The sequence below is a fragment of the Pseudonaja textilis genome, chromosome 1, assembly GCF_049901715.1.
Source record: "Pseudonaja textilis isolate UNSWEBS1 chromosome 1, rPseTex1.2, whole genome shotgun sequence".
Classification (NCBI taxonomy): domain Eukaryota; kingdom Metazoa; phylum Chordata; class Lepidosauria; order Squamata; family Elapidae; genus Pseudonaja; species Pseudonaja textilis.
The window spans coordinates 77,175,220-77,200,260 of NC_141990.1; the positions used below are offsets into that span (position 1 = coordinate 77,175,220).

General features: G+C 37.3%; 1 protein-coding gene across 1 annotated transcript in view; it reads left to right on the forward strand.

Annotated features, from left to right (window-relative positions):
* PLG (plasminogen) overlaps positions 1-24,475 on the forward strand; it is a 39,394-nt gene extending 14,919 nt beyond the window's left edge. The window contains exons 10-19 of the mRNA XM_026705085.2: positions 533-731; positions 1,593-1,738; positions 3,280-3,428; positions 10,855-10,948; positions 12,090-12,210; positions 15,547-15,624; positions 18,250-18,390; positions 21,067-21,173; positions 22,471-22,616; positions 24,196-24,475. Of these exons, the coding sequence (XP_026560870.1) occupies positions 533-731; positions 1,593-1,738; positions 3,280-3,428; positions 10,855-10,948; positions 12,090-12,210; positions 15,547-15,624; positions 18,250-18,390; positions 21,067-21,173; positions 22,471-22,616; positions 24,196-24,357 (1,343 nt within the window). The 3' untranslated portion in view covers positions 24,358-24,475. The remainder of the gene's footprint in view (positions 1-532; positions 732-1,592; positions 1,739-3,279; positions 3,429-10,854; positions 10,949-12,089; positions 12,211-15,546; positions 15,625-18,249; positions 18,391-21,066; positions 21,174-22,470; positions 22,617-24,195) is intronic.
* The last annotated feature ends 566 nt before the right edge of the window (positions 24,476-25,041 follow it).

The window sequence follows — 25,041 nt, forward strand, 5'->3', positions numbered from 1 at the left end:
ATGGAAAGCTGAGTCAATCTTGAGCCTAGTGAGATTCGATTTGCCATATTGCTGGCAGCCTGTAATCAGCAGAAGTATCCTGCAGCACTGCATTCTAACCACTGTGCCATCGTGGCTCTTTATGCTTATTATATTTATTTCATATTAGTGCTTATTTACAGAAAATGACAGGAGCAATTTAAATGTTGATAGAAATCTTCTAATTTTAGAAATACAGTCTGGAGCTCAGCTATTAAGAGGAGTGTGAAAAGAACTTTCTTCTGGTTAAAATATTTTGGATAGTGGCTTGGAACTACTACACACTTGCAAAACAGAATGCACTTTATATTAACAAATAAATAAATAATATATTGTCACCAAAATCATAAGGAAAAATCGATAAAGAAAAATAGGAAGAGTTGCACTGTTATTACTATACAATTAAGTGAGAATGGGACATTGATAAGATTGATTTTAAGGTCTTTGGCAATAAAGAAAATACTATAATTTCCTACAATTTTTTTTTATTTCTGCTTTTTTTTCTTTAATGTAGCTACTGTCCCTGTTGTTCCTCCCCAAGTACCTCAACAGGTACCTCAACAAGTACCTCAACAGGTTGATGATTGCTATTATGACAACGGCTCAAGTTATCGGGGTACTACTGCAGTGACCACCACAGGAAAGAAATGCCAAGCATGGGCTTCTATGAGGCCCCATCGTCACTCTAAGACACCCTCTGCATTCCCACATGCGTAGGTTTCTTGAAGTGTTCATTATCTGTTGTGTGTGCTGGCCATTAAATGTCAAAATTCCCCTGGGTACAAAATAGCCATGTTCAGATCATACACAACAGGAGCAGTGAACAGTCTCTCCTCTCTCCAGGTTATGACAGTGATCTCAGTATGTAGCTGATCTCCATGTGGAGAGATCCATTAGAGATCCTTTACATGAGCAAACATGCTATGCACTTGGGCAATTAGCACTTCAGAATACTTCAGCTCAACTACTTCAGATCAACTGCTTCTGATTGTTTTCCACTTCCCTTTGGATAGAATAGGACTTCGTATGGGTGTGATGATCAAACACAATGCTCAAATACTTTGGCCACCAAATGAGAAGAAAGGACTCAATGGAAAAGACCCTGATGTTTGGAAAGACTGAAGGCAAAAGAAGAAGGGGACGGCAGAGGATGAGATGATAAGATAGTGTCATTGATGCCATGAACATGAATTTGGGCAAACCTCAGGAGGGGGGCCCTGGGGTGTTAAGGTCCACAGAGCCGCAAAGAGTGGGACATGACTTAGCAACTGAACCAGGTGTGGTAACACCTGCAGGGTAATGAGATAGTATAACTACATAATACTTAGGAAACTATATGGGACAAAGAGGAAGCCGCACATTTATCACAACATGTAGATTTGTTGGCAGAACTTGCAGAACATTGTTCTACGATGAGAGATGCTCTTCTAAATGTATGGGCTTAATAATTCATCCTTTGTCTGTGGATATTCTCACCAAGAAATATTCATGCCTGTTAATGTACTTTTATCACCAAGTTGCCCATCTCTGCTCTATAACATAAGATTTAATCCACTTTATCCATTTATTATTAGGGACTTGAGAAGGAACTATTGCCGAAACCCAGAGGGTGACACAGCACCCTGGTGTTATACCATTCATCCTGATACAAGGTGGGAGTACTGCAACCTGAAAAAGTGTGCTAACTCGGGAACTTCACAGACATTGACACCAAACATGGGTATGACTTCTCCTCTTGTCCTAGAACAAGCAACCAGGCAAAAGCCACTCTTAACTTGTGAATGCCATTGTTTTCAATGTAGAAAAGAGTTATTTAGTGGCTGGAGAGAACTCCAGCTCAAGCCATGAGGTTTTTAAGAGACCATTAGCAATCCATAGCCAAGTTCATTGTTCTTTATATCACGTTCTATTAATTTTTCAGATAATTATTTCTGAAAAATTTGTGCATGAGAGAAGATGAGCAGATGATTAGGACTTAGAATTCCATGGCTTCTTTTTCTGATGAAGCTATTTCTTACCTCTGCCCTCCCCATACTTAATTTTGTTTTTTTAAAGGAATTTGGTACCTTGAGTTTTGGGGATTTTACCATCACATCTCCATACTTTATTCTTAATCTGAACCTCTTCTTCCTAAACTTTGTTTATTCTTTGTCTATACTTCAATAGAAGTCATATTCCATTTCTAATGATCTTTCAGTGACAATTAGATAATTAAACTTATTTCAAGACAAATAGATATAGGACTGAAGACATTTACTTACTTGAATATAAGTCTTGCTGACCTGTGTGGTCAGTGTTTTGAGTCATTATGTATAACATTGATGCTCAGGTTTCATATTGAAGTCTCACCAAGGATTTTGTCATGGAATTGTGCATGAGCTACCAAAGCAAAAATAAAGACATTTTAATTCTGAGAAGGAAATTTGTTTTAATAAGAATCCCACTATTATAGTATTCATTTATTCCATCTGTGCAGTATTCCATTGAGTACTTTTACATTGACTGGTTCTGCTGAGGCTATTTTGAAATTCCACTTTACTACATGTACCAAAAGATTGAGACTCATTGATCTCTATCGTCTGTCTGTCTGTCTGTCTGTATATGTCTGTCTCTACCTGTGTGTGTGTGTGTGTGTGTGTGTGTGTGTGTGTGTGTGAGAGAGAGAGAGAGAGAGAGAGAGAGAGAGATCTTTTCTCTATCTTTCTGATCACTTTTGAAATCTCCATTAGGATTGTTCCGAATCTACCTTCTTTCCTATTTTACTTCAATCTCTTTTGCTTTATTTCATCTATTCCTTCTGTCTCTACTCATAAACCTCAGGTGATTCTAGATTCTTAATTGGGAGATTTTAAAAGTATTCATTCCCCCTTTTCTTCAGATTATCCATTCAGGTAAACCTATCAGATAGCCCTGAAAAATTTGGGCCCTTTCACCTTAAACTCAGCACCTACCACATGTATGTTGAATTGTTTTTTATGCCCTTTGTGGCTACAGTCCAGAAAATGTCAGAAATTAAAACTTTCAAAAGTAATCTGGGCTTCACTTTTTGCAACATGAAAATTTTGCCCTCAGATATTCCAAGTGTTCCTATTTCAGACCACAGTTACCAGTAAAATGAATAACTGTTAGCTGTCGGGCCTATTCCCCCACATACAATGGTAGCTCCCAGAAATTCTCATAAATAGCTATTCAACCTGTGCTGAAATAAACCTGTATCCTATGTAATAGCAAGTTCTAATTCATCCTTTTCTCTCTTTAAAGACTGTAGGGTTGGAAGTGGCAGAGACTATCATGGACATATTGCAACCACAGTGAATGGTAGGACCTGCCAAGAATGGCAGTCACAGGTCCCTCATGAACATACTTCTTTCACACCAGAGACTCACCCAAGGTCAAGACTGGAGAAAAATGTAAGTACCATTGGCCACGAGAATCGGGCCCCTGATTTAACAATTGTCAATAAGAAAGACAAAAAGGTCTGAATAGTGGACATAGTAGTATCTGGAGACAGGAGAAGAGAAGAGAAAGAGCTGGAGAAAAATCACAAAATACGAAGACCTGTAAATAGAAGTAGAAGGACTATGGCAAAAGAAAGCAAAGATAGCACCAATAATAATAGGCACTTCGTATAGAATCCCAAAATATCTGCTACATATCACCAGCCTTGATAAGCAGATAAAATTGCCAGATTCCATCTAAACATCTGGCTGACTACGTGACCAATTACAATAATAACAATGTTATCAGACAAGCTCATATTCAGGTTTATGACAAGAATTATGAAAGTGTTGTTTCCCCATCAATATTCTTGCTCTTGGACATGATTTCTTCTTTCCCCCCTGTTATTTCTATCCTTCCCTTCTCAATTAATAGCCTATATCTTGCTCTAATTTTTTTTATAAAAGTTTTTATTTTTTAAGACAAACATATACAAACAAAACATAAAAACATAAAACTATCTTCCATTTTATATACATACAGTGTGTCAGTTACAAATCTTTTGTGCTATCCTTTCGTAGTCATTACTCAGTTTATATAAATTTTCACATTGTCAAACTAACATATGCTTATATATTATCAGTTATTAATCATCCATGACTAAACTATTTATTCTATCATTTTAAACAAGATATTCCAAATTTTATTTTGAAGTTTATATTGTCTATATTGTATTTTATATCAATCTATTAACCTTCTATTACAAAAATTATCTAATTTATTACATTACCATGTCTTTTTGTCCAACCATTGATAAAACAAATCCCATTTCATATAAAACTATTTATCATCTTGCTCTCTGATTGCAAATGTCAATCTATTCATTTCAGCACAGTCCATAATTTTCTTAATAACTTCCTCCTGCATAGGTATATTTTCATTTTTCCAATTCTTAGCAAATACAATTCTAGCTGCTGTTAAAACCTTTACAATCAAATATTTCAGCTCTTTATTGTATATTTCTGGTATAATTCCCAATAAAAAGATCTCTGGTTTAAAGTCTATCTGTTGTTTTATCATTTTTTCCAACCATGTGTGGATTTTAGTCCAATATCTTTTTGCATCTGAACATGTCCACCACATATGGTAATATGAACCAGGTATCTGATGACATTTCCAACATTTACCCAATTTGTTCTTAAACATTCTCGCGATTTTTGTCGGGGGTAGATGCCACCTGTAAAACATCTTATACAAAATTTCTTTATATGCAGTTGACATTGCCATTTTATAATTCTGAGAGCACAATTTTTGCCATTTCTCTAAATTGATCCTATATTCAAAATCCCCCCCCCCCAAGCAATCATCGTTTCTTTAACTTGTTCTTCCTCCAACTTAAATTCTAATAAATGTCCATAGAGGTTTTTAATTACCTTTTCATCACTACCCATCAGAGTTTTATCTAAATCTGTCAACTTATCATAAATACCTTCTGTTTTAAAATCTTTATCAAATCTAGATTGTATTTGCAGATATGAAAACCAATTCATTTTTACACCTTGTTCTTCCAATGCTTGCATAGATTTAAGTTCACCCTTTTTATTCAATATCTTACCATATCTAACTGTTCCTTTTTATATATTATTGGATAAGAAAAAGCTTCAATTGTAGATATCCATAATGGAATTTTTAAGTAGTATTGTCTTTTACCATCCCAGCAGCAAGTCATGCCCTTCTAATGTTATCTATTCCTTTACCCACATCAGATGCGTCGCCTGGTAATACAGCTCCCAATTGGGCAAGTCAAACCCTCCTCTTGTTCTTGCATCTTGTAACAGTTTAAGTTTTATTCTTGCTTTCTTACCCTGCCGAATATATTTCAGCACAATTCTGTTTAAGTCTTCAAAAAACACTTTCCCTAGTCGAACTGGAATTGTCTGGAATAGATATAAAATTCTAGGCAATACATTCATCTTAATTGTAGATATTCTCCCAGTCAGTGATAATTGTAAGTTTTCCCATTTTGTCAAATCTGTCACAATCTGCTGTTCCTCCTTCAGTGTGCTACATCTTGGTGTAATGTATATCCCTAAATACTTAACCTTATTTGTGACCTGTATTTCTAAAACTTCTCCCAACTCTTTCTTTCATCTTGCTAACATATTCTTTGTTAATATCTTTGTTTTATCTTTATTTATTTTCAAACCTGCTACTTTTCCATATTCTTCTATCTTTTCTATTAATTTAGGTGCTGTTTCCAATGGATCCTCTAATATAAATACCAGGTCGTCTGCAAAGGCATGCAATTTATACTCTTCCTTTTTGATTTTCATTCCTTTTATTTCTTTTTCTTCTCTAATATTCCTATTCAACACTTCCAATGTTAACACAAACAGCAGAGGCGACAGTGGACAACCCTGTCTTGTCCCTTTTCTTATATCTATGGATTCTGTTAATTGTCCATTTACCATAATCTTTGCAGTTTGTTTATGATATATCGTTTCAATGGCTTGGATAAATTTTTTACCAATTTTTGTATCAATTGCAGTAAGATGAATCGCCAACTCACTTTGTCAAAGGCTTTTTGTGCATCTAAAAACATCAAGGCCATTTGCTTTTCAGGATGTGCCTCATAGTATCCCAAAGTGTCCAGAATTATTCTCCCATTGTCTTTGATTTGTCTCTTTGGCAGAAATCCATTTTGATCAGCATGGATAAAGTTATTTAAATATCTTTTCAGTCTTTCTGCCAGGATTGAAGCAAAGATTTTATAATCTGAATTTAATAGGGATATAGGTCTATAATTTTTAACTTGCTGCAGGTCTGTATCTTCCTTTGGTATAAGTGTAATATATGCTTCTGACCATGTTTTGGGTATTCTTCTTTGACATAACTTCATTCATGACTTCTAATAGGTGAAGATTCAATATTTCCTGAAAGGTCTTGTAAAATTCCACTGGCAATCCATCTGGACCTGGTGCTTTTCCAACATTCTGTTCTTTTAAAGCTTCTGTTAATTCCATCATTGTTATGTTCCCTTCTAGCATTGTTTCAATATCTTTGGGTACCTGGGGTAATTTCGCTTTCTGTAAATATTGCTTAACATTTTCTTTTTGAATAGTGTCGTGATAATACAATTTTCCATAGTAATCTTGTATAATATTTTTCTTCTCCTCATTTCCATAGCAAACATGTCCTTCTTCATTTATTAATTGATTAATCCTTCTTGATTCTCCTTCCTTTTTCAATGTATAGGCTAACCATCTGCCTGGTTTGTCTGTGTCTTCAAAGTAATTCTGTTTAGCATTTTTAATTTTTTGTGCTAATTCTTCTTTTTCCATTAGTCCCATTTTATGTTTAGTTATGTACATTTTAATTTTAATGTCTTTTTTTGTGGGGACTTCCATAATTCTTTTTCCAGTCTTTTATAGTCATCTTCCAGTATTTTGAAAGTCTTTTTCTGTTTTCTGTTTCTTTTCCTTGTATAGTCTATTATCAATCCTCTTGTGTAGGCCTTCATCGTGTCCAGAGATTCTGTAAAGATGTATCCTCTTTTCTATTTTCTTTAAAAAAGAAAACCAATTCTTTCTCTATTTTCTGTTTAAAGTCTTTTTCCTTTGATATCATATTATTTAAAGTCCATCTAGATCTCCTCTTTTGTCCTTTCCAAATGACTGTCATTGGGTTGTGGTCTGCCCAAGTGCTTGTATCTATTTCAATTTTTCGTGTGTTAGCAAGTAATTCTGCTGACATCCATATCATGCCTATTTTAGACCATGATGCATGTCTGTTTGAGTAAAAAGTATATTGCTTATTTTCCACATTTCTCTCTCTCCATGCATCTTTTAAGTTTGCTTCTTCTATCATTCGAAAGAAAGAGTTTGGTAGTCATTTGGAGCATAAATTGCAATTAAAAGTGTTTTAACATTATTGTCCATTATTTCCACCATCAAAATCCTTCCATTGTCATCTGTATAAATTAGTTCTGCCAAAATTGTATCTCTAATATATAAGACCACACCTCTTTTTTTACATTGTGTTAACAACATGAATAGTTTCCCTAATTTTTTTTGTTTCAATATATATATTTTTTGTTTTTAATATGTACTTCTTGTAGGCAAATTATGTCAAATTTTAATTTCTCTAATTTATGAAATACATTTCTTCTTTTAGTAGCTAAATTGTCCATTTATGTTAATTGTAATCAATTTTCTTTCATCCATATTAAGTTTTGTGAGAGGGTTTTATTGTTCTAGTAGATCTTAGTTCTCGTTGCTCTCTGGGTACACCACCTACTGCACCTTCTTTTTCTTTTTTCAAGTACTGCTGTACACTCCTCTTGAAATTCAATTAACGACTCTTCTTTTCTTTGTCTTCCTCCTTTCCTGTAAGATATTCTAAGTAGAATAGCTCAGCTTTTTTGACTGTGTCAATTCTGTGACTTTGTTCCTGCCAGGTGAACAAGAGACCTTCTGGCATCAGCCATCTGTAATTTACTCCTCTTTTAAGTAACCCTTTAGTCAAAAATAAATATTCTCTTCTCATCTCTCTTACTCTTATTGGTATCTGTTTCAGCACCACAATTTCTTTGTCTTTGTACTTTAATATTTTCCCTCTTGCCACCTGTATTATCTGTGTTTTAATAATTTTCTTGGTAAATCTGATGTGAACGTCTCTTGGTAACCTATTTCTCATTGCATATCTATAGACACGGAATACTTCATCCCTCCCATCCATCATCTTCTCTTTGGTTATCTCTAACACTTCTGCCAACATTTCTGTCATTATTTCAGCAAGGTTTTCACCTTTTTCTTCTTCTACATTTTGAAATCTCAGGTAAAATTCTGATTTCCCATCCTAATGGTCCACTCCTGCCATTTTCAACATCACTCAATTGAGTATCAATATCTCCAATTTTCTTATCTCTTTGTATATCTTCTTCATTTTTCTTAAATCTGTCCTCATATTTCATCATCATCTGTTGAATATTCTCTACTTTCTCATCTGCCTTTTCAGTCCTTTTGCTCAATATTCTCTATTCTCTTTTCAATCTTCTGGATTCCTTGCATAATCATCTGCAATGTCACTGTCTCTTTCTCCTGTTGTAGCATTATCTGTATTGATCATTGTCCTCCAGATAGTGAAGAGGAGGCTATTGGTATTGAGGAAGCTGGGCCTGTTGTCTTCCTGCTCATCTTATAATACTCATCTGTAGAAAAAGAAAGAGAAAGAAAAAAAGGAAAAAAAGGGAGCAAAAGCAAACAGCTGCCACTCCAAAAAATAAAAAAGAAGAAAAATCTTCAGGCACTTGTATACCTTAATCTAATTAGTTGCAGTAATATGCAAAAAAAGAGAAGATGTGGGGAAAAAAAATTTTTTTTTGAAAAAAAAGAGGATGGGAGAAGGAGGAAAAAATTAAAACAATTAAAAAATAACAGTCTATGTATTTCTCTTAATAAAAAAAGAAAGCAAAGGAAAAAATTATATTCTAGTTCCTGGGTTAAAAGGTTAAAATCCAAGTATAAAAATCCAACTAGAGGGGAAGTAAAAAAGAAGGTAAGAAATAACAAACAATTATAATAGAAGGCAAACCACTGCCACTAAATATCCAAGGTTCTTTGGTGAATCAGCTCAGACTTTCCAGTTCCAGTATCTTCAAGGTCACTTCAATTTTCTTTCTTTCAACTTCAACTCCAGAATTTGGCTCTCTATAGTTTCACAGATGAGCACCTGTATAAACAATCTGCCATGCTCATCCCACTATCTTTTTCAGTGCCAAGCTTAGAGTCCTTGAGTATAACACAAATACACACAAAGAAAAAGAAAAAAAGAAAACAGTATATCCAAGCCTCTAGGTGGCAGTGCTACTTATTTTTCTTCACTTTCACTTTCCCTCATGTATCCAAAGCCAGGAACAGAAAAAAGTAAGATCTTTTCTTTTTTTAAAAAGAGAAATAAATAAATCTCAAATCAGAAAGAAGAGTCTTAATCAAAACAGACTTTCAAGAAAATTATTTTTTTTTAAAAAGATGAAAAATTTAAAAAGACCAGTCCAGTTTAAAATTGAGAAACTATGCCAAATTCCAAGTTCCAATAAAAAGGGGGAAAAAAGAAACTTTCATTTTAACTAGCTTAATCTCACCACTTAAGCTCTTTTCTCTTCACTTTTAATTCCACTTTAAGTCTTTCAGGGTGTTCTCTCCAAAAAACAATAAGTAAAAGTTCATCTCACCAAACTGACACACTTTCTTCCGATCTCTTCCGTTCTGGAGCTATGCCAGCTTCAGCAGCTTGAATGGCTGCCTCTCCGCTGCCAGCAAAAAGGGCATTTCCTGGATCAACCAGGGACTTTGCGATGTCTCTGGGATCAGCAAGACGTGCACTTATCAGTCACTGTCTCTACAGGATGGTTTAGGTCTGGTGGGACCATCCAGCAGCGGAGATATCGACGGTGATCTTGGAGGATCAAGTTTGTGTGTCATACTGCCACGATGCCAGCTCTGCCCTCACTCTAAAATGTTTTGTATTACAAAACATGACACTGTAGTAGTAAACTAAATCAGTTATTATGTTTTTTTCCTGCCTTTATTATTTTTTATAAATAATTCAAGATGGCTAACATACTTTATGTTCCTTCTTCCTCCTATTTTTCCTACCACAATAACTCTGTGAGGTGGGTTGGGCTGAGAGAGAGTGACTGGCTCAAAGTCATCCAGCCAACTTTCATGCTTAAGGCAGGAGTAGAACTCACAGGCTCCTGGTTTCTAGCCTGGTGCTTTAGCCACTGGACCAAACTGGATCTCTAGATTCGTAGTCTCTTAGGTTATTTGCATAACCTAATTGAAAATGAGACACTGCAAGACTGAGACATGGTTGAGGCTACTGAATTATGGTTAAGGCTACTAAAAGAAGTGTAAATATTTTTATTTGTGATAAGAGAAATGGAAGGCAGCAAAAAAGTCTCACTCTTGAATGGCAGACCATGATTTCTGAGCAAGTCAATATCATGTTGGTACTATACATAAATAAATGACTACTATTTCGCCTCATATTTCCATAACTATGTTCATTTCACTATACCGACATTTACTTAGGCTTCATTTTTTAAAATAGCGTGCTAAATATAGTTCAGTCTTGTTAATACCTGTGTGTCCCAGAAAATAAGACTGGGTCTTAGATTAATGTTTGTACCAAAAGACACATTAGGGCTTATTTTTCACTAGTCTTATTTTGGGGGAAATATGGGCCAAAATGCACCCATCTGGATGACAATCTTAACTGGGGCTTATTTTTGGGATAGGGGTGATATTACGAGCATCCTGAAAAATCAAGCTAGGGCTTATTTTCTGGTTGGGCCTTATTTTTAGGAAAGCACAGTATTACTTTATTTCTTTATAGTACTGCAGAAATCCTGATGGTGATACAAATGGTCCTTGGTGCTATACAACAGATACAAATAAAATCTGGGATTACTGTGACGTTCCGCAGTGCCGTAAGTACACTATTAATAACTGTATTATTATTAGTTTGGGGGCGAGAAATCCTTCTTTAGTGGGAAATAATGATGGATGAGGCCGCAGTGGGATGACCATAACTGGCAATGACTATTTAATTTTTATCATCTTCTCTTATTCTGCTCTTTACTATAGAATTTACTCTCCCTGCCCAAAATTCTTCTCCCCACATTCAGTTGAGTAATTTAAATTAAGGGAGATCCAGATTAAGGCCAATTGATGTCCTGTCCTAAGCGTAGCCCAGCAACGATGGCTCTTTGGTTCTTAACCAAAACGACATTAAGACTCAATAAAAGTATAATGTTGAATGTTGCAGTGAAAAAATTGAGAGCAGGATAACCGAGGAACTCTGTGTTGCTTCCCCCACTGCCCTTGATACCCTAAACACATGCTTATTTTTCTTAATGATTAATTGCTGAAGAAGATAAAGGCTGCAGCCAGTAGTTAGACTGCTGGTTCCCATTGCTGACTTCTCAATTTCATTTAAAAGGTTTTATATCATCTCTCTCTCTCCCCCTCTGCCTCTGTCTCTCTGTCTCCATCTCTCTGTCTCTGTCTCATATATCATCTATCTATCTATCTATCTATCTATCTATCATTTAACATATATCATCTAATCCAAGTGTCTTCAGACTTGTCAAGTTTAAGACTTGTGGACTTCAACTGCCAGAATTCCTGAGCTAACATGACTGGAGGAGGAATTCTGGGAATTGGAGTCCACTAGACTTAAAGCTGTCAAGTTTGAAGATCCCTGATCTAATCTATCAACTATCTAGTTTGATCTATCATCCATCCATCTACCTGTCTGTGATCTTGATGTACCATGACAATCAAAGTGTTTCAGTAGTTTACACTAAAAATTCCAAATTTTGAGAAGAGCAGCCATCTCTAATTCCCTATCCTTGCCCCATCATATGCAAACATATGGCGCATATGGTTCTCTTCAGATAGCCCAACTGAACTGTTTCAGGCCTCAGCTGTTGACAAAATTAATAACTCTTAACTTCTGGACCTATTCCTCCACAGACGAAGACAATTTTCAGGATTTCTCATTAAAAAGAAATTATTGAACCTTTGCTACAGTATGCATATCTTACATCTCTCCCATTCATATTTCAGCTGCTTCTGATGCTGGATGTGGGAAAGCCAAATATCCACCGCTTCTATGTTTTGGAAGAATTGTTGGTGGCTGTGTTTCAAAACCTCATTCTTGGCCCTGGCAGATCAGTCTCCGTGTTCGGTATTAAATAATTATATATATATATATATAATATATAATATAAATATCTTACATACTGCTGTTGTAGGTAAAATATAGAAGGAGGAAGGAATATTAGGTACGTTCACTACCTTGAGTTATTTATAAGAATACTAAAGGTGGGATATAGATAAATAAATAATAGGATTATTTATTATACTTCTCATCCACCCAATAAGCAAAAATCTCTCTGTGGTTATATTCTAGGCTTGGATTGTGATTTTCTCCTGTGTCCTATTTGATTTACTATTTTTACTCTACATTTGTTCTTCTGTTTATTGCTCAGGGCTCTACCTTTATTATTTGAAACTTTTCAATGAACTTGCTTATAGTTCTTTTTTAAGGGACCAAATTATTTTCTCAAAAGTTGTAAATAGCAGCCCATCTTTCCTTATCAAAGCTAGTTTCTCTACACAGATTGTCCTCACTTAGTGACCATTTGTTCAGCAACCGTTTGTAATTACAACACTGCTGAACAAAGAGACTAATGACCTACAGCTAAGCTTCCAGTACACCCACAGTTACATAATTGTGACCTATGCATTTGGCAAGCATTCATACCTATGACATGTTGCCAAGTGCCTCGTGATCGTGTGATCATCATTTGTAGTCTCCCCTGCTGGCTTCCCCAGAAAGTCATCAGGGAAGCCGGCAGGGAAATCCACAAGCTGTTGGCACCTAGCTGGTTCCAGGAAGCTGGCTGAAAAGCTCTGCATTGCTGTTCTCTTCTGCCCATGTAGAGGAGAGCTTCAGCAAGCAGTCCTTTTGCTCTGTCCACTTAATGACCACACCTGGGTAAGCCAGGAATGCCAAATCAAATCAGGTGATGACCTGCTTTATGTTCACCATGAATTGCGGCTCACTTATGGTCATAAGTCTAAGGTCATAGGGACTACCCTAGTTACTGAGGGCAGACAGAATGTATTATTCCACATGGGTGAAATTCAGGGGTGGGCTTCAAATTTTTTAGCAAGGTGCTCTCTGCCCTAATGACTGGTCATGCCTGGGTGGGCGTGGCCAACTTGACATCGCTTCTTTGCCCTAATTATCTAAAAAAGGATATATACCAAAAAGTGGTTTATTTTGTGCATTTAATACTTGAATAAAAGACTGGATGAAACCAGACTTAATAGCAGTGACTACGAGAGGGATCTTGGAGTCTTAGTGGAGTTTCTGGTGAGTTACGTGATTCTTATTATTTGGGAATTAATCCCCTTGGAAGCTAGTGGCTATGTTATCTGATTTTCTCAATGGCTCTCCCTCGCAAGTGCTAAGTGGATCGTTTATCTAGCTTGCAACACTTTCACAAGGTGTGAAATGCTCTTGGCTGAATGCCCAGAAGTTCAATTAAGCCTATTAAGAGCTTTCCCTTGCTGCTTGTCTTTCTGAGGTTATTGGGGCTCTCCGAGCCCTGCAGAGTCTTAGCTAGTGGCTCTCCCGAGCCCCTGTGAGCTTCCAGCAGTCCACCCGGGTGAAATTAGCTTGAATTTTGCTTCCAGGCAAGCAGTAAAGCCTTTATCCTCTCACTAAATCTTGGTACCAGATGTTTCCCATTTTTGCAGTACCAACGTCCTTTTCTGAGCCTTCTCTTATGTGGCTGACATACAGGTAAAGTTATCTCCAGACATCACTTTGGATGAGGGAGATGTTAATTGTGCAATGTTGCATCACTCAAGATTTTTCCCCAGCTGCATCTAACCATGGCACAAATATGCAACGACAACATCAGTTCTGCCACCTTTCCATGATGTTGGCTTCATCTCTTAGATTGCTCTTAACTGTATCTTTATTAAAATAGTATTTCTCCTCATATTATGATGCTTCCCCAAAGTAGTCTGAAAGGATATGAAATATTCTGGATTTTGTCACTCAGGTTTCTGGAAGAGAGTCAGCTGGTTATATTGACTTCAATAGAGGTAACAGCAGAAACAGGGCTTGGATTGGTTACAACTTTCATTCTGGTATGGTTTTCTCCCAAACCAGTGGGTAGCAGCACTTCAATTCAGCAATGATGAAAGGACCTCAGTCTGTTCAGAATAACAGTAAGAGAAACAACAACAACAACAACAATAATAATAATAAATATAAATGTAAAGGCTCTCTCAAATAACATTTCATTCCTGCAAACTTTATATCCATGTTTCAGTGGCAATACCTGGAAGTGTTTTGCCAGTGCCTTCAACTCTCAAGTCTAGAATGCAACTGTGAGGTCTTCATGTGGTCTCCCATTCTAGCACTAGCCAATGTTGTGGTCCATAAGCAGCCTGTGGAGATGGCAGCAGAAGTGGGGAAGAACATGGGCCAGTCTGGGAGTCTGGGGAGGACTCAGATGATGGTCCTGAGTCCGATACAGAGATGGGGCAAGGGCCATCTGGGAGTTATGTGCTGACTCCAGAGCCTCCAGAATCTGAAAGCAGTGAGGCAGAGGTACAAGGGGAGCCTGTTCCCAGTGCACGTGTACGCAGAGCTGCCAGAAGGCAAGAGCAGCTAAGACAAAAGGGGCGACCTGGGAGTAAGGCTTGGAGGTGATTGCCCCTCCCATAAGATATAAAGGAAGTGCAAAGGGACAGGAACCTTTGCAGGAAGCAACGTTGTTTGCTCTGGTTGGTTTGGAACCCGAAAGCTCCGTGGTAAATTTGTGCTCCATTTGGTTTTGAAAGACTAATTGTTACTTTAGTCATTGGCAGCACTTCAAGAAAGATAAAGGTGTGTTTTTATCAGACTTCTTCAGAAGGACTTTGGCAGATTTCCATGGGACTATTTATAACTGGTTGAGACTCATTGCGGGCTATGAATGATGATAATTCACAGCTGTTGAACTAAAATAAAAGGGCATGTTTGTTGGTGTCTCAGGAAGCCTTGGTCAGAACAGCCAATTCTGTCCCTGTTTAGAACAGTGTCATGAGCAATTATTATCCTTTTAACATTTACCCTGTACTATTGAAACAGTGCTTTTTACATACCATTGTTGCTTTCCCTAATGGTTTACATCTGTCTGTCATCTGCTTGTAATACATTGTTAATGTAGATGTCACTTTGCAAGATAGATCCACAAAGTCTAAAGCAATAATATATGTACTAGTAGTTTGGGTAGTATAATATTCTGCTCTGAAAATATGGTTTCACACTCTGAATTTATTAGTCTCAAAGAAGCAAGAAAAGAAATGCCATTCAGTTTGTTCTGAACTGTTGTAAAAATTAAAGCCATTTCATGGATGCTGGTATTTGCTCTGTGTAATGCTTGAGAATAAGGAGATTGAATAATGAATGGACAGCCTTATTTACTATAAAATTAATCTTCTGTTTTCTTTTTTTCAGTTACAACAATTTTCATTTTTGTGGAGGCACTTTAATACAGCCACAATGGGTTCTGACAGCAACTCACTGCTTAGACCGGTAAAACTTTTATTTGTACACTGCCCAGAGTCCCTTTATGAAGGAGATGGGAAGCTTCAAAATATGATAAATAAAAATAAAACTTCCCTTGAGCAAGAGACCAGATTTTCCCATTTCAATACTATTGCAATGGGTTGAAATGTCAACTGGCAAAATTCACAACCTGGGAATTCTGGGAGTTGTAGTCACTCGATAGCTAGAAAACACCAGAACACAGTAGACATTAGACTATTGTACCTGGGTTGCAGAAATTCAGATGACCATCAGTTAGCAACAAAGAGTTGGAGCTTTCTGTGTCTGTTTGGAGCCATTTTGTGGTACCATTATATTAATCCTAGCAGGTATCTGTCAGATTATGGTCAATCTACCATTTTGCCATGATGACAAATATGCCATGCCTGCAGTTTAATTCACTCTTGATTACCTGAGTGGTTTATATCCCATCCTTCAATGCAATTCTGAGAGTAGAGGTTTGTAATCTGTTTGCAGCTGGCAAGCAACCTGTTGGATGTACAGATATCTCACCATGACACTAGAAATTGCAATGTTATATAAGATTATTAGCTCTTAGGAAACTATTTGAGGAAAAAAACAAAACTAGAATCAGAAATCAGAAGAAAGCAATTACTCAGAAAGTAATTTCTGAGAATTAATATACTATTAACAAAATTTGAAAGCTTTTCATTGGACATTTATTTATTTATTTATTTATTTATTTATTTATTTGTAAAACATGTACAAGATAACAAATGTAAGTATGAACATAAACAAGACAATGGGAGTAAATACAGATAAATGGGCACAGTAAGACAAGGACGATAGGCATACGCAGGCCCCTTTTAAAGACCTCTTAGGAATGGGGTGAGGTCCACAGTAGACAGTTTGAGGCTGAAGCTGTGAGGGGTTATAACAACGGAGGTAAAGCATTCCAAGTGTTGACCACTCTGTTGCTGAAGTCGTATTTTGTGCAATCGAGTTCAGAGTGGTTTATCTTGAGTTTCTATTAGTTGTTTGCCCATGTATTATTGTGATCGAGGCTGAAGAAGTTGTTGACAGGTAAGATGTTGTATCAGACAATTTTGTGTACTATGCTTAGACCAGACCACATCTATGTATGACCTACATGAACTATACATGACCAATTGACAGCAAGATCTCCTTATACAACACAGATTGTGGCTTGGTTCACAGTTTGTTCCAATCCATAGTATGATTTGTTTGGATCTGGCTTTTGTGATGTGTGTAAATATCTCTGTTGTGGCTTGGCATACCTATTAACTGGGTTCTCAGAAAGACCTGATGGCCAAAGGGAATGACTATCTCTAGAATAGATATATATACACAAGCATAGATATCTATATACTATGCAAAAGAGACAATCAACAAACCAAAAAAGGAACAAAAAGACAAAAACACTTTCCCATTAGCAGTCAATACCCAGACGAGCATAGATTAACACGAAGACCAACAAGAAATAAATCAAAGAATTGCCAAACCAGGTAACAGTAAACAAAAATGTAAACATAAACAAATGTAAACAAAAACATAAACAGTAAACAAAAAGAGGCAATGAAATGTTTAGAAAGCAACCACAAGCTCGGAGAACAAACCTTCACCCTCATCCTACACCCGAGCTACAGATATTCACTACAATTGCTAACAGTAAACAGCCCAATCAAAGAATCTCTAAGATTCTTCCTCCACCGAGCTATTAGAATTTAAACTGAAAGCAAACCCCCACTCCTTACTAGCAGTGATTATGTTACCTAGTTTGGGTAATGAAACGTCCACCAACTCAGAGAATACCAAGGGCCCCTCATATATTGTCTTTTTCTCAGCTACTATCTCTGAGTAATTGCGCATGGAAAAAGGTTGAAAGCTCCAGGGTGACATGATCCTGCTTTGGATACAGAAAAGTACTTAATTGGTATTTTTGTCCAGGGCTGGCAAGGATCTGCATCTAAAGCCTTGGAAACCACTTGCCAAGTGGCACAGTGGTAATACTGAGCTGTATAAGTATGGAATAATAGCCTGGCTTGGTGTTTCAGCTTCTTTGTTTCTCAATAAAGAACAAATAGCTCCAACCAATTATGCATAGATTATAGATTAATAGCAATTAGTGCCGTTTAATAAATGAATATAATTAAAGAGCCATTGGCATCCTATGCTTGTTATCTGATATTCTGGTTTTCCATAATTCCCCAAATGTTCCCACTGAAACAGTGATTTCCAATCATTTAGCTTGTTAAGTCCAGCACATTCCCCCCCCCCCCAATTCTCACAGCTAGTTTAGCCCTATTTGTTCTCCCTGCAGACTTACATGACATACATCCACCTATGGCTCAGAGGTGGCATTCAAGTTCTGACCAGTTCTGAAGAACCAGTAGTGGAAATGTTGAGTAGTTCAGAGAACCAGCAAATATCACCTCTGACTGGAGATTTTACAGTATCCTTCCCCTGCCATGCCCACCAAGCCACGCCCACAGAATCAGTAGTAAAAAAATTTGAATCTCACCACTGCTATGGCTCCAGACTTCAGAAATTCTTACTGAATTGTCTTCTTCTTATCTACGTAAGTTGTGCGTCTATGAAGATATTCTCACCTGAGAAATTTGTCTTTTGTAGGTCACCAAATCCTACTTTTTACAAAGTGTCGCTTGGCCTGCACACAGAGGCAGGTTTAGAGCCATCCACCCAACATCGCAACGTTGAGAAAATATTCAAAGAACCAAGTAGGGCGGACATTGCCCTGCTGAAATTAAGCAGGTATCCTTTGGGTGACAATATTTATCTTTAATATTCTCTCTCTCTCTATCCTCCATTCCAAAACTCCTTGCTGTGAATATAGTAACATTACTAAAATGACCTTTGAATTGATCCAATTTTATTATGGTACAATGCTTGACTGAAGTAACGTCCAAATTTATTAATGCACACCGTGCCTTTGTTTTTAGGCAATTGCATTTTTGTTATGGACAAAATCATTGTAACTGGGATAAGCTTCTATATGGAATAGTATCCATATAGTTTTTTATTTTTTAACTGATACAAATTGGTTTGCATACAATTTAGAAGGAAGAACATTAACTTCAAATTTGGCTTTAGCAGTAAATATATAGGAATCAATCTATAACAATAGCATACTTAGAGCTTTTATTTCCCAATACCTAAGTTTAGGTCCACTAAAGATAAAAACATAAAGTTCTTCTACCAGGTGACTTATTTGTATTACTTGTTTCTGAGATTTATGTCCTTCCTTTCTTCCAAAGGCTCATGGTGGGATGCATAGCACTCCCTCCACACAAGTTAATGTTTCTCCAGTTCTTCGTTATCTGTTCCCAAATCCTCTAGAGTAGTTGTGCTGTCCAGCCAGTATATAGTAATGGGAATTGGTATAGTTAATTAGGAATTGGGAGCTGTCCTCTTAAGGGAATGCATCATGGTAAATGTAGTTAAGGTACCCTGGGAAATGTAGTCCATGTCATGTGGCCAATCTGTAATCCTGATTGGTCACTGAATTGACCCTTGGTGGGTTGGGGGAGGTTCCTTCACTCTTGCCTGGAACCCAGCCACATGCTGCTGTCTCTCCCCCTTGCTCCTTCATTTTGGGGATGAAAGATTACTATCCTTTTACACCAGAAAGTCAGCTATGCAAAGAGTTGGACATTGAGATTAATCTTGACGTAACTGTAAGTTATATTGAGGATGCCTGACGAGCCAATAAAAAGACTTTGTATGGATGTTTTGTGGAGTTATCTATCTGCCTTTATACATTCAGTCAGAAATTATAGAGGACAGAATAGTAAAAGGATAGTTATATCTTCGAATTCCCAAGACAAGTAAAAGGATGATGCTTATCTGGACTCCCTCAGTATAAAGACCAATTTGGACTCCTAAAAGTATAGTAGTACTTCTCAATTTTGGCAACTTATGTGTGGACTTCAACTCCCACAAATCATTCCCAGAATTTTGGTAGTTGAGGTCCACCCTCTTAAAATTGACAAATTTGAGAAACCTTGCTCTAGCCTAGAGAATAAATTCACTCTGGAATAGACAATGTGCTTCCTGGAAAATTTGTGTTTGGGTAGATTCCAGCTTAAATTTGAGGAGTTTCCACAATTTTTCTTTTTCTTTCTCTCTGACCATCCCTAACCTTGATATGCCTTCCTGTTCCTTTACTTCCAGAGAAGTGTAAATACAGGAAGTCTTCTACTTACAAGAGTTCATTTAATGACTGTTCAAATTCACAATGGCTCTGAAAAAGTGACTTATGACCATTTTTTCACCCTTATGACAATTGTGGCATCCCCATGGTCACGAGATCGAAATTCAGACGCTTGGAAACCGACTCATATTTATGACCGTTGCAATGTCCCAGGGATCTTGTGATCTCCTTTTGTGACCTTTTGACAAACAAAGTCAATGGGGAAGCCAGATTCACTTAACAACCATGTTACTATCTTTAAAAGCTACAGTGATTCACTTAACAACTGTAGCAAGAAAGGTCATAAAATGGGGCAAAACTCACTTAACAACTGTCTTACTTAGATAGTTTGGACTCAGTTGTGGCCACAGGTCAAGGACTACCTGTAATTTATTTCAAAACCCAGGTTTTTCTCAGCTCACTTGAAAAAAACCCACTTGAGATATTTGTGGTTGTTTTGCTGGAAAATAGCTGACAACGTGAAATAGCATGAAGGCAGGATAACTTTACAAAAGAAACAGTAGAGCAATGTTTCCCGGTTGGCTGAGGAATTCTGGGAGTTGAAATCCACCCATCTTAAAGTTGTCAAGGTTGAGAAACACTGCACTAGAGGCTACAGTGATGCTGAAGCTACCTTAATTAATTCTTTATTCATGCAACATTAAGATTCAATTCCATTATACCAAAGATTATCTCCTGGAGACTGTGCTTTTATATAGGATAACTCAAGGAGTGCAACCCTCTTAACTGTTATATCAGATTATCTTTCTTTCAAAAACATGAATGCAGTAGCAAGAATTGTTTGACTTGAAGAACAGACGAGCTGAAACAGGGAGATATGTGATACATGGCCATACCATACAATGCTAAGTTATAGTGATTGCATTAATGTAAATGTTATATTTATATTCATTTTAGAGACCAAATTCTGAAGTTTCATGAGTTGCCTAAGCAACTAGCAAGTAAGCTGACTTCACAATGTATAAACCTTAGCCTCCTAGGCATGTACTACTTAAAAAATGTCCATGGGCTAACAAACCAGAATCTAATGTGAGCCAGTGTGGTCTAGTAATTAAGGCACAAGGCTAGAAAGCAAGTGGCCATGAGTTCAAGTCCTGCCATAGCCAATATGTTTGCTGTGTTTGGTTATTTGCAAATAAAATATAAAGGCCGGAGATGCACACAGTGTAATATAATAATAGAGTGACTAGAATGAAAAGATATCATTTTTCTTCCAGCCCAGTAAAGATCACCAATGAAGTCATCCCGGTCTGCTTGCCTTCCGCCAACACTGTTGTAGCAGATGGAGCAGAATGTTATGTCACAGGATGGGGTGATACAAAAGGTGAGTAACCTCAGAGTGGTTAAAAATTTTTGCAAGACACTCGGTTAAGACTAACGGTAATCCTTGTGTAGTGACCATTTGCGGTTATGATGGTGATGAAAAAGTAGTTTGTGACAAGTCCTCACATTTTTGACCTTCACGAGTCTGTAAAGCAAAGGAAACCTGAAGTAAGTGGTTTCTCACTAAATGAGGATTACCTGAATTATATTGGGCTGCAAGATCCACATGACCACCAGATGGCAACAAAAGCCTACACTTTTTAGTTTCTGAAGGGCAAGTTAGTCATATGGAATTTGTAGGGATTAAAAGTGATAAAAAGGGAGTTTTTTATGGTGCCATACTTGGTGATGAATATGCTTCCTTAAGCATATAAGAATGCTATTGGTTATAATACTACTATTGGTAGTAATATGTCTATATCTATATATAGAGATAGAGATAGAGAGAGATAGAGAGAGAGAGAGAGAGAGAGAGAGAGAGAGAGAGATTAGATAGATAGATAGATAGATAGATAGATAGATAGATATAGATATAGATATAGATATAGATATAGATATAGATATAGATATAGATGATATAGATATAGATATAGATTAACTTACTTGGGTTTAGGGATTTTCTTATTGAGATGTATTGTGTTTTGTGTGGGCTGAACCAATGGAGGCTCATTCAATTTCATTGTACACATGTTGTGCATTGACAATAAAGGTTTGAACTTAAGCTTGAACTTATACCATGGAAAAATCATGCCTGCATCCTGAAACTTTAAGTAACATTTCCATTAGAAAAAGCTAGAAGAATGTATCTGATCCCATTCTTACCAGATCAGGAAACATACAGAATAACACAGCTGATAGGGACCTTGAAGGTCTTCTAGTCCAGCCCACTGTTCAGGCAGGAAACCCTATACCATTTCAGACAAATGGTTGTCTAAATGTTTCTTAAAATTTTCCAGTGTTGGAGCTTTCAGTGTTGGAGGCAAATTGTTCCACTGATTAATTGTTCTAACTGTCAGGAAATTTCTCCTTAGTTCTAAGTTGTTTCTCTCCTTGATTAGTTTCCACCCATTGCTTCTTGTCCTGCCCTCAGGTGCTTTGAAGAATAGCTTGACTCTCTCTTCTTTATGGCAACCCCTGAGATATCATGTCCTTCTTTAAACTAGACATGCCCAATTCCAGCAACCGTTCTTTATATATTTTAGCCTCCAGTCCCCTAATCATCTATGTTGCTTCTTCACTGCATTATCCTGTATGGATTTTCCTTTCATTATTTCCTCCCTCCTGTCTGCTTTTCAAAGGAACTGGTGGAGATGGCTTGCTTAAAGAGACTGGCTTCCCTGTCATTGAGAATAAAGTGTGTAACCGGCCTGAGTTCCTTAATAACAGAGTCCGTAACCACGAACTCTGTGCTGGTAATATTGATGGGGTATCTGATAGCTGTCAGGTAAGATATGGCATGCTGCCTTTGTCAATAAACCCAAGGATGTTTCACTTTTTTTCCTCCCAGTGAAAATGCTACCTTCAGAGGGTTTCCCCCTCTAATTATTACGGCAAGTGAAGAAAATATTCATTTTATATCCTGAATGTGGCTGTGTGACACAGCCTGTTTCCAGGCTGTGTTGAGGATGTTTTTATGATTCTCAATGCTAATCTTTGTTTTTATTTCTTGTTTATTTTATTGTTGTATATACTTTTATTTGTTTTAATATTGTGAGCCACTCCAAGGCATATACTGAGATCGGTGGCTATATCTATCTGTCTGTCTGTCTGTCTATCTATCTATCTATCTATCTATCTATCTATCTATCTATATGTTTTCTTAAGTTTTCGTGGGTATCTATATGTATGGTATTCAGCTTTGTTCGGGTATTTTCCCACATCATTATAGTTGTGCTTTTAAAGTTATAGCTACTATATATATATATATATATATATATATATATATATATATATATATATATATATATATATATATATTAATTAGCTATAACTATAACTATATATATATATAGTATGTTCGGGTCTTTTCCCGTGTAAGATTAAGAGTATCTTGGAGACGTTTCAGCAAGGTCCCACTCGCCATCCTCAGGCTGGTGCTTTCAGCTTCGTGCCAGTGCACATCTTATTCACATCTTACACGGGAAAAGACCCGAACACACCTAGACCTATATATATATATATATATATATATGTTTTCTGAGGTTCTCGCGGGTATTTATATGTGGATCTTTGGTTGTTCGGGTTTTCTCCCGCGTAAGATTCGAAGTATCTAGGCAACGTTTCGAGCACAGAGCCAGAGACAGAAGCCTGAAGATGATGAATGAGACTTCATCGAAACGTTGCCTAGATACTTGAATCTTACGCGGGAGAAAACCGAACAACCAAAGATCCACATATATATATATATATATATATATATATATATATATATATATATATATATATATATATATATATTATATCTAGACCCAATTAAATACATTTAATTAATTAAATATCTTCTTAGTTAAGAACCCACCCAGTTCAAGTTGTTTGTATAACATCCACCCTTTGGGTCTAGTTCAGTGTTGGTGAACCTTTTCGGCACCGTATGCCAAAACGGGAGCATGTGCACATGCATGGGGAAGCACTGGAAACCGGAAGACCAGCCCCCCAGCATGTGCATGTGTACTGGTCACCTGGTCTTCCGGTTTCTGATGCACATGTGCATGCAAAGACCAGCTGGTCGGCATGTATGTGTGTGCCGGAACCCGGCAGAACAACATGCAACAGCTGGCATGCCTGGAAAGATGACTCTGCATGCCACATCGGGCACACGTGCCATAGGTTCACCATCACAAGTCTAATTTGAACCTCATAATGTCCTTTTAATGATTAGCTTTGTAAATTTTCATCCCTAAAAAATGTTATTGTCAGGCAATAAAAGTCATCCAGTAAAGAATGGTGTGTAACTCATCTTGGGGCTATGTTGATTTCTCTTGCACTCCTGGTTCATTTTTTCCCCTCCAATTAATCGGTTCCAGGGTGACAGCGGAGGCCCGCTGGTCTGTGAAGAGGAAGGAAGGTATGTGCTACATGGAGTCACCTCCTGGGGGCTGGGCTGTGCCCGGCCCATGAAACCTGGTGTTTATGTGAGAGTGTCTCACTTTATTCCATGGATCATAAGAACAATGAGCAATAATTGAGCTGACAGTGACCTCTTGCCGAAAGCAACAAAGAGAGAGAAGAATAAATAGAAGTGAAGTGCAATATAATGAAATAATTCACATGACTGTAAAATAAATACCACGAATATCCCATAAACGTCTCTTTCTTTGTTGGTTAACACTGGTTTACAAGGTGTCTGAGTTTGTGGAACTGTCAGCTGTGTTAGTAATGATGCAGAAAATCTGCAGAAATTGAATTGCTAGCATTTGCCAGGATAAATAGCCACTGAAGGAGGAATATGGTATTATTGCATTACTTTTGACCTATGAAACACATGGCATCTGCCTGCCTGCCTGCCTGCCTGCCTGCCTGCCTGCCTGCCTATCTATCTATCTATCTATCTAGCTATCTAGCTATCTAGCTATCTAGCTATCTAGCTATCTAGCTATCTAGCTATCTTGCTATCTTGCTATCTAGATATCCAGTGGGTTTCAAATAATTTCACCACCGGGTTCACTGAAAATGTTAGCATGTGCATGCACAAGGCTTCCACCATGTGGTGAGGCTCAACTGAGCAGCATTTCGGGGCCTGCTCCCCTCCATCTCTGCTCTCCAGGGCAGTGGCTGCTTCTCTCCGCACTGCTGGGAGAGCGTCTTGTGCAATTTAACAGCTGTGAGCCACTGCTTTGCTCTAAGTCCCATCCGGAAAGCGCTGCAGCACA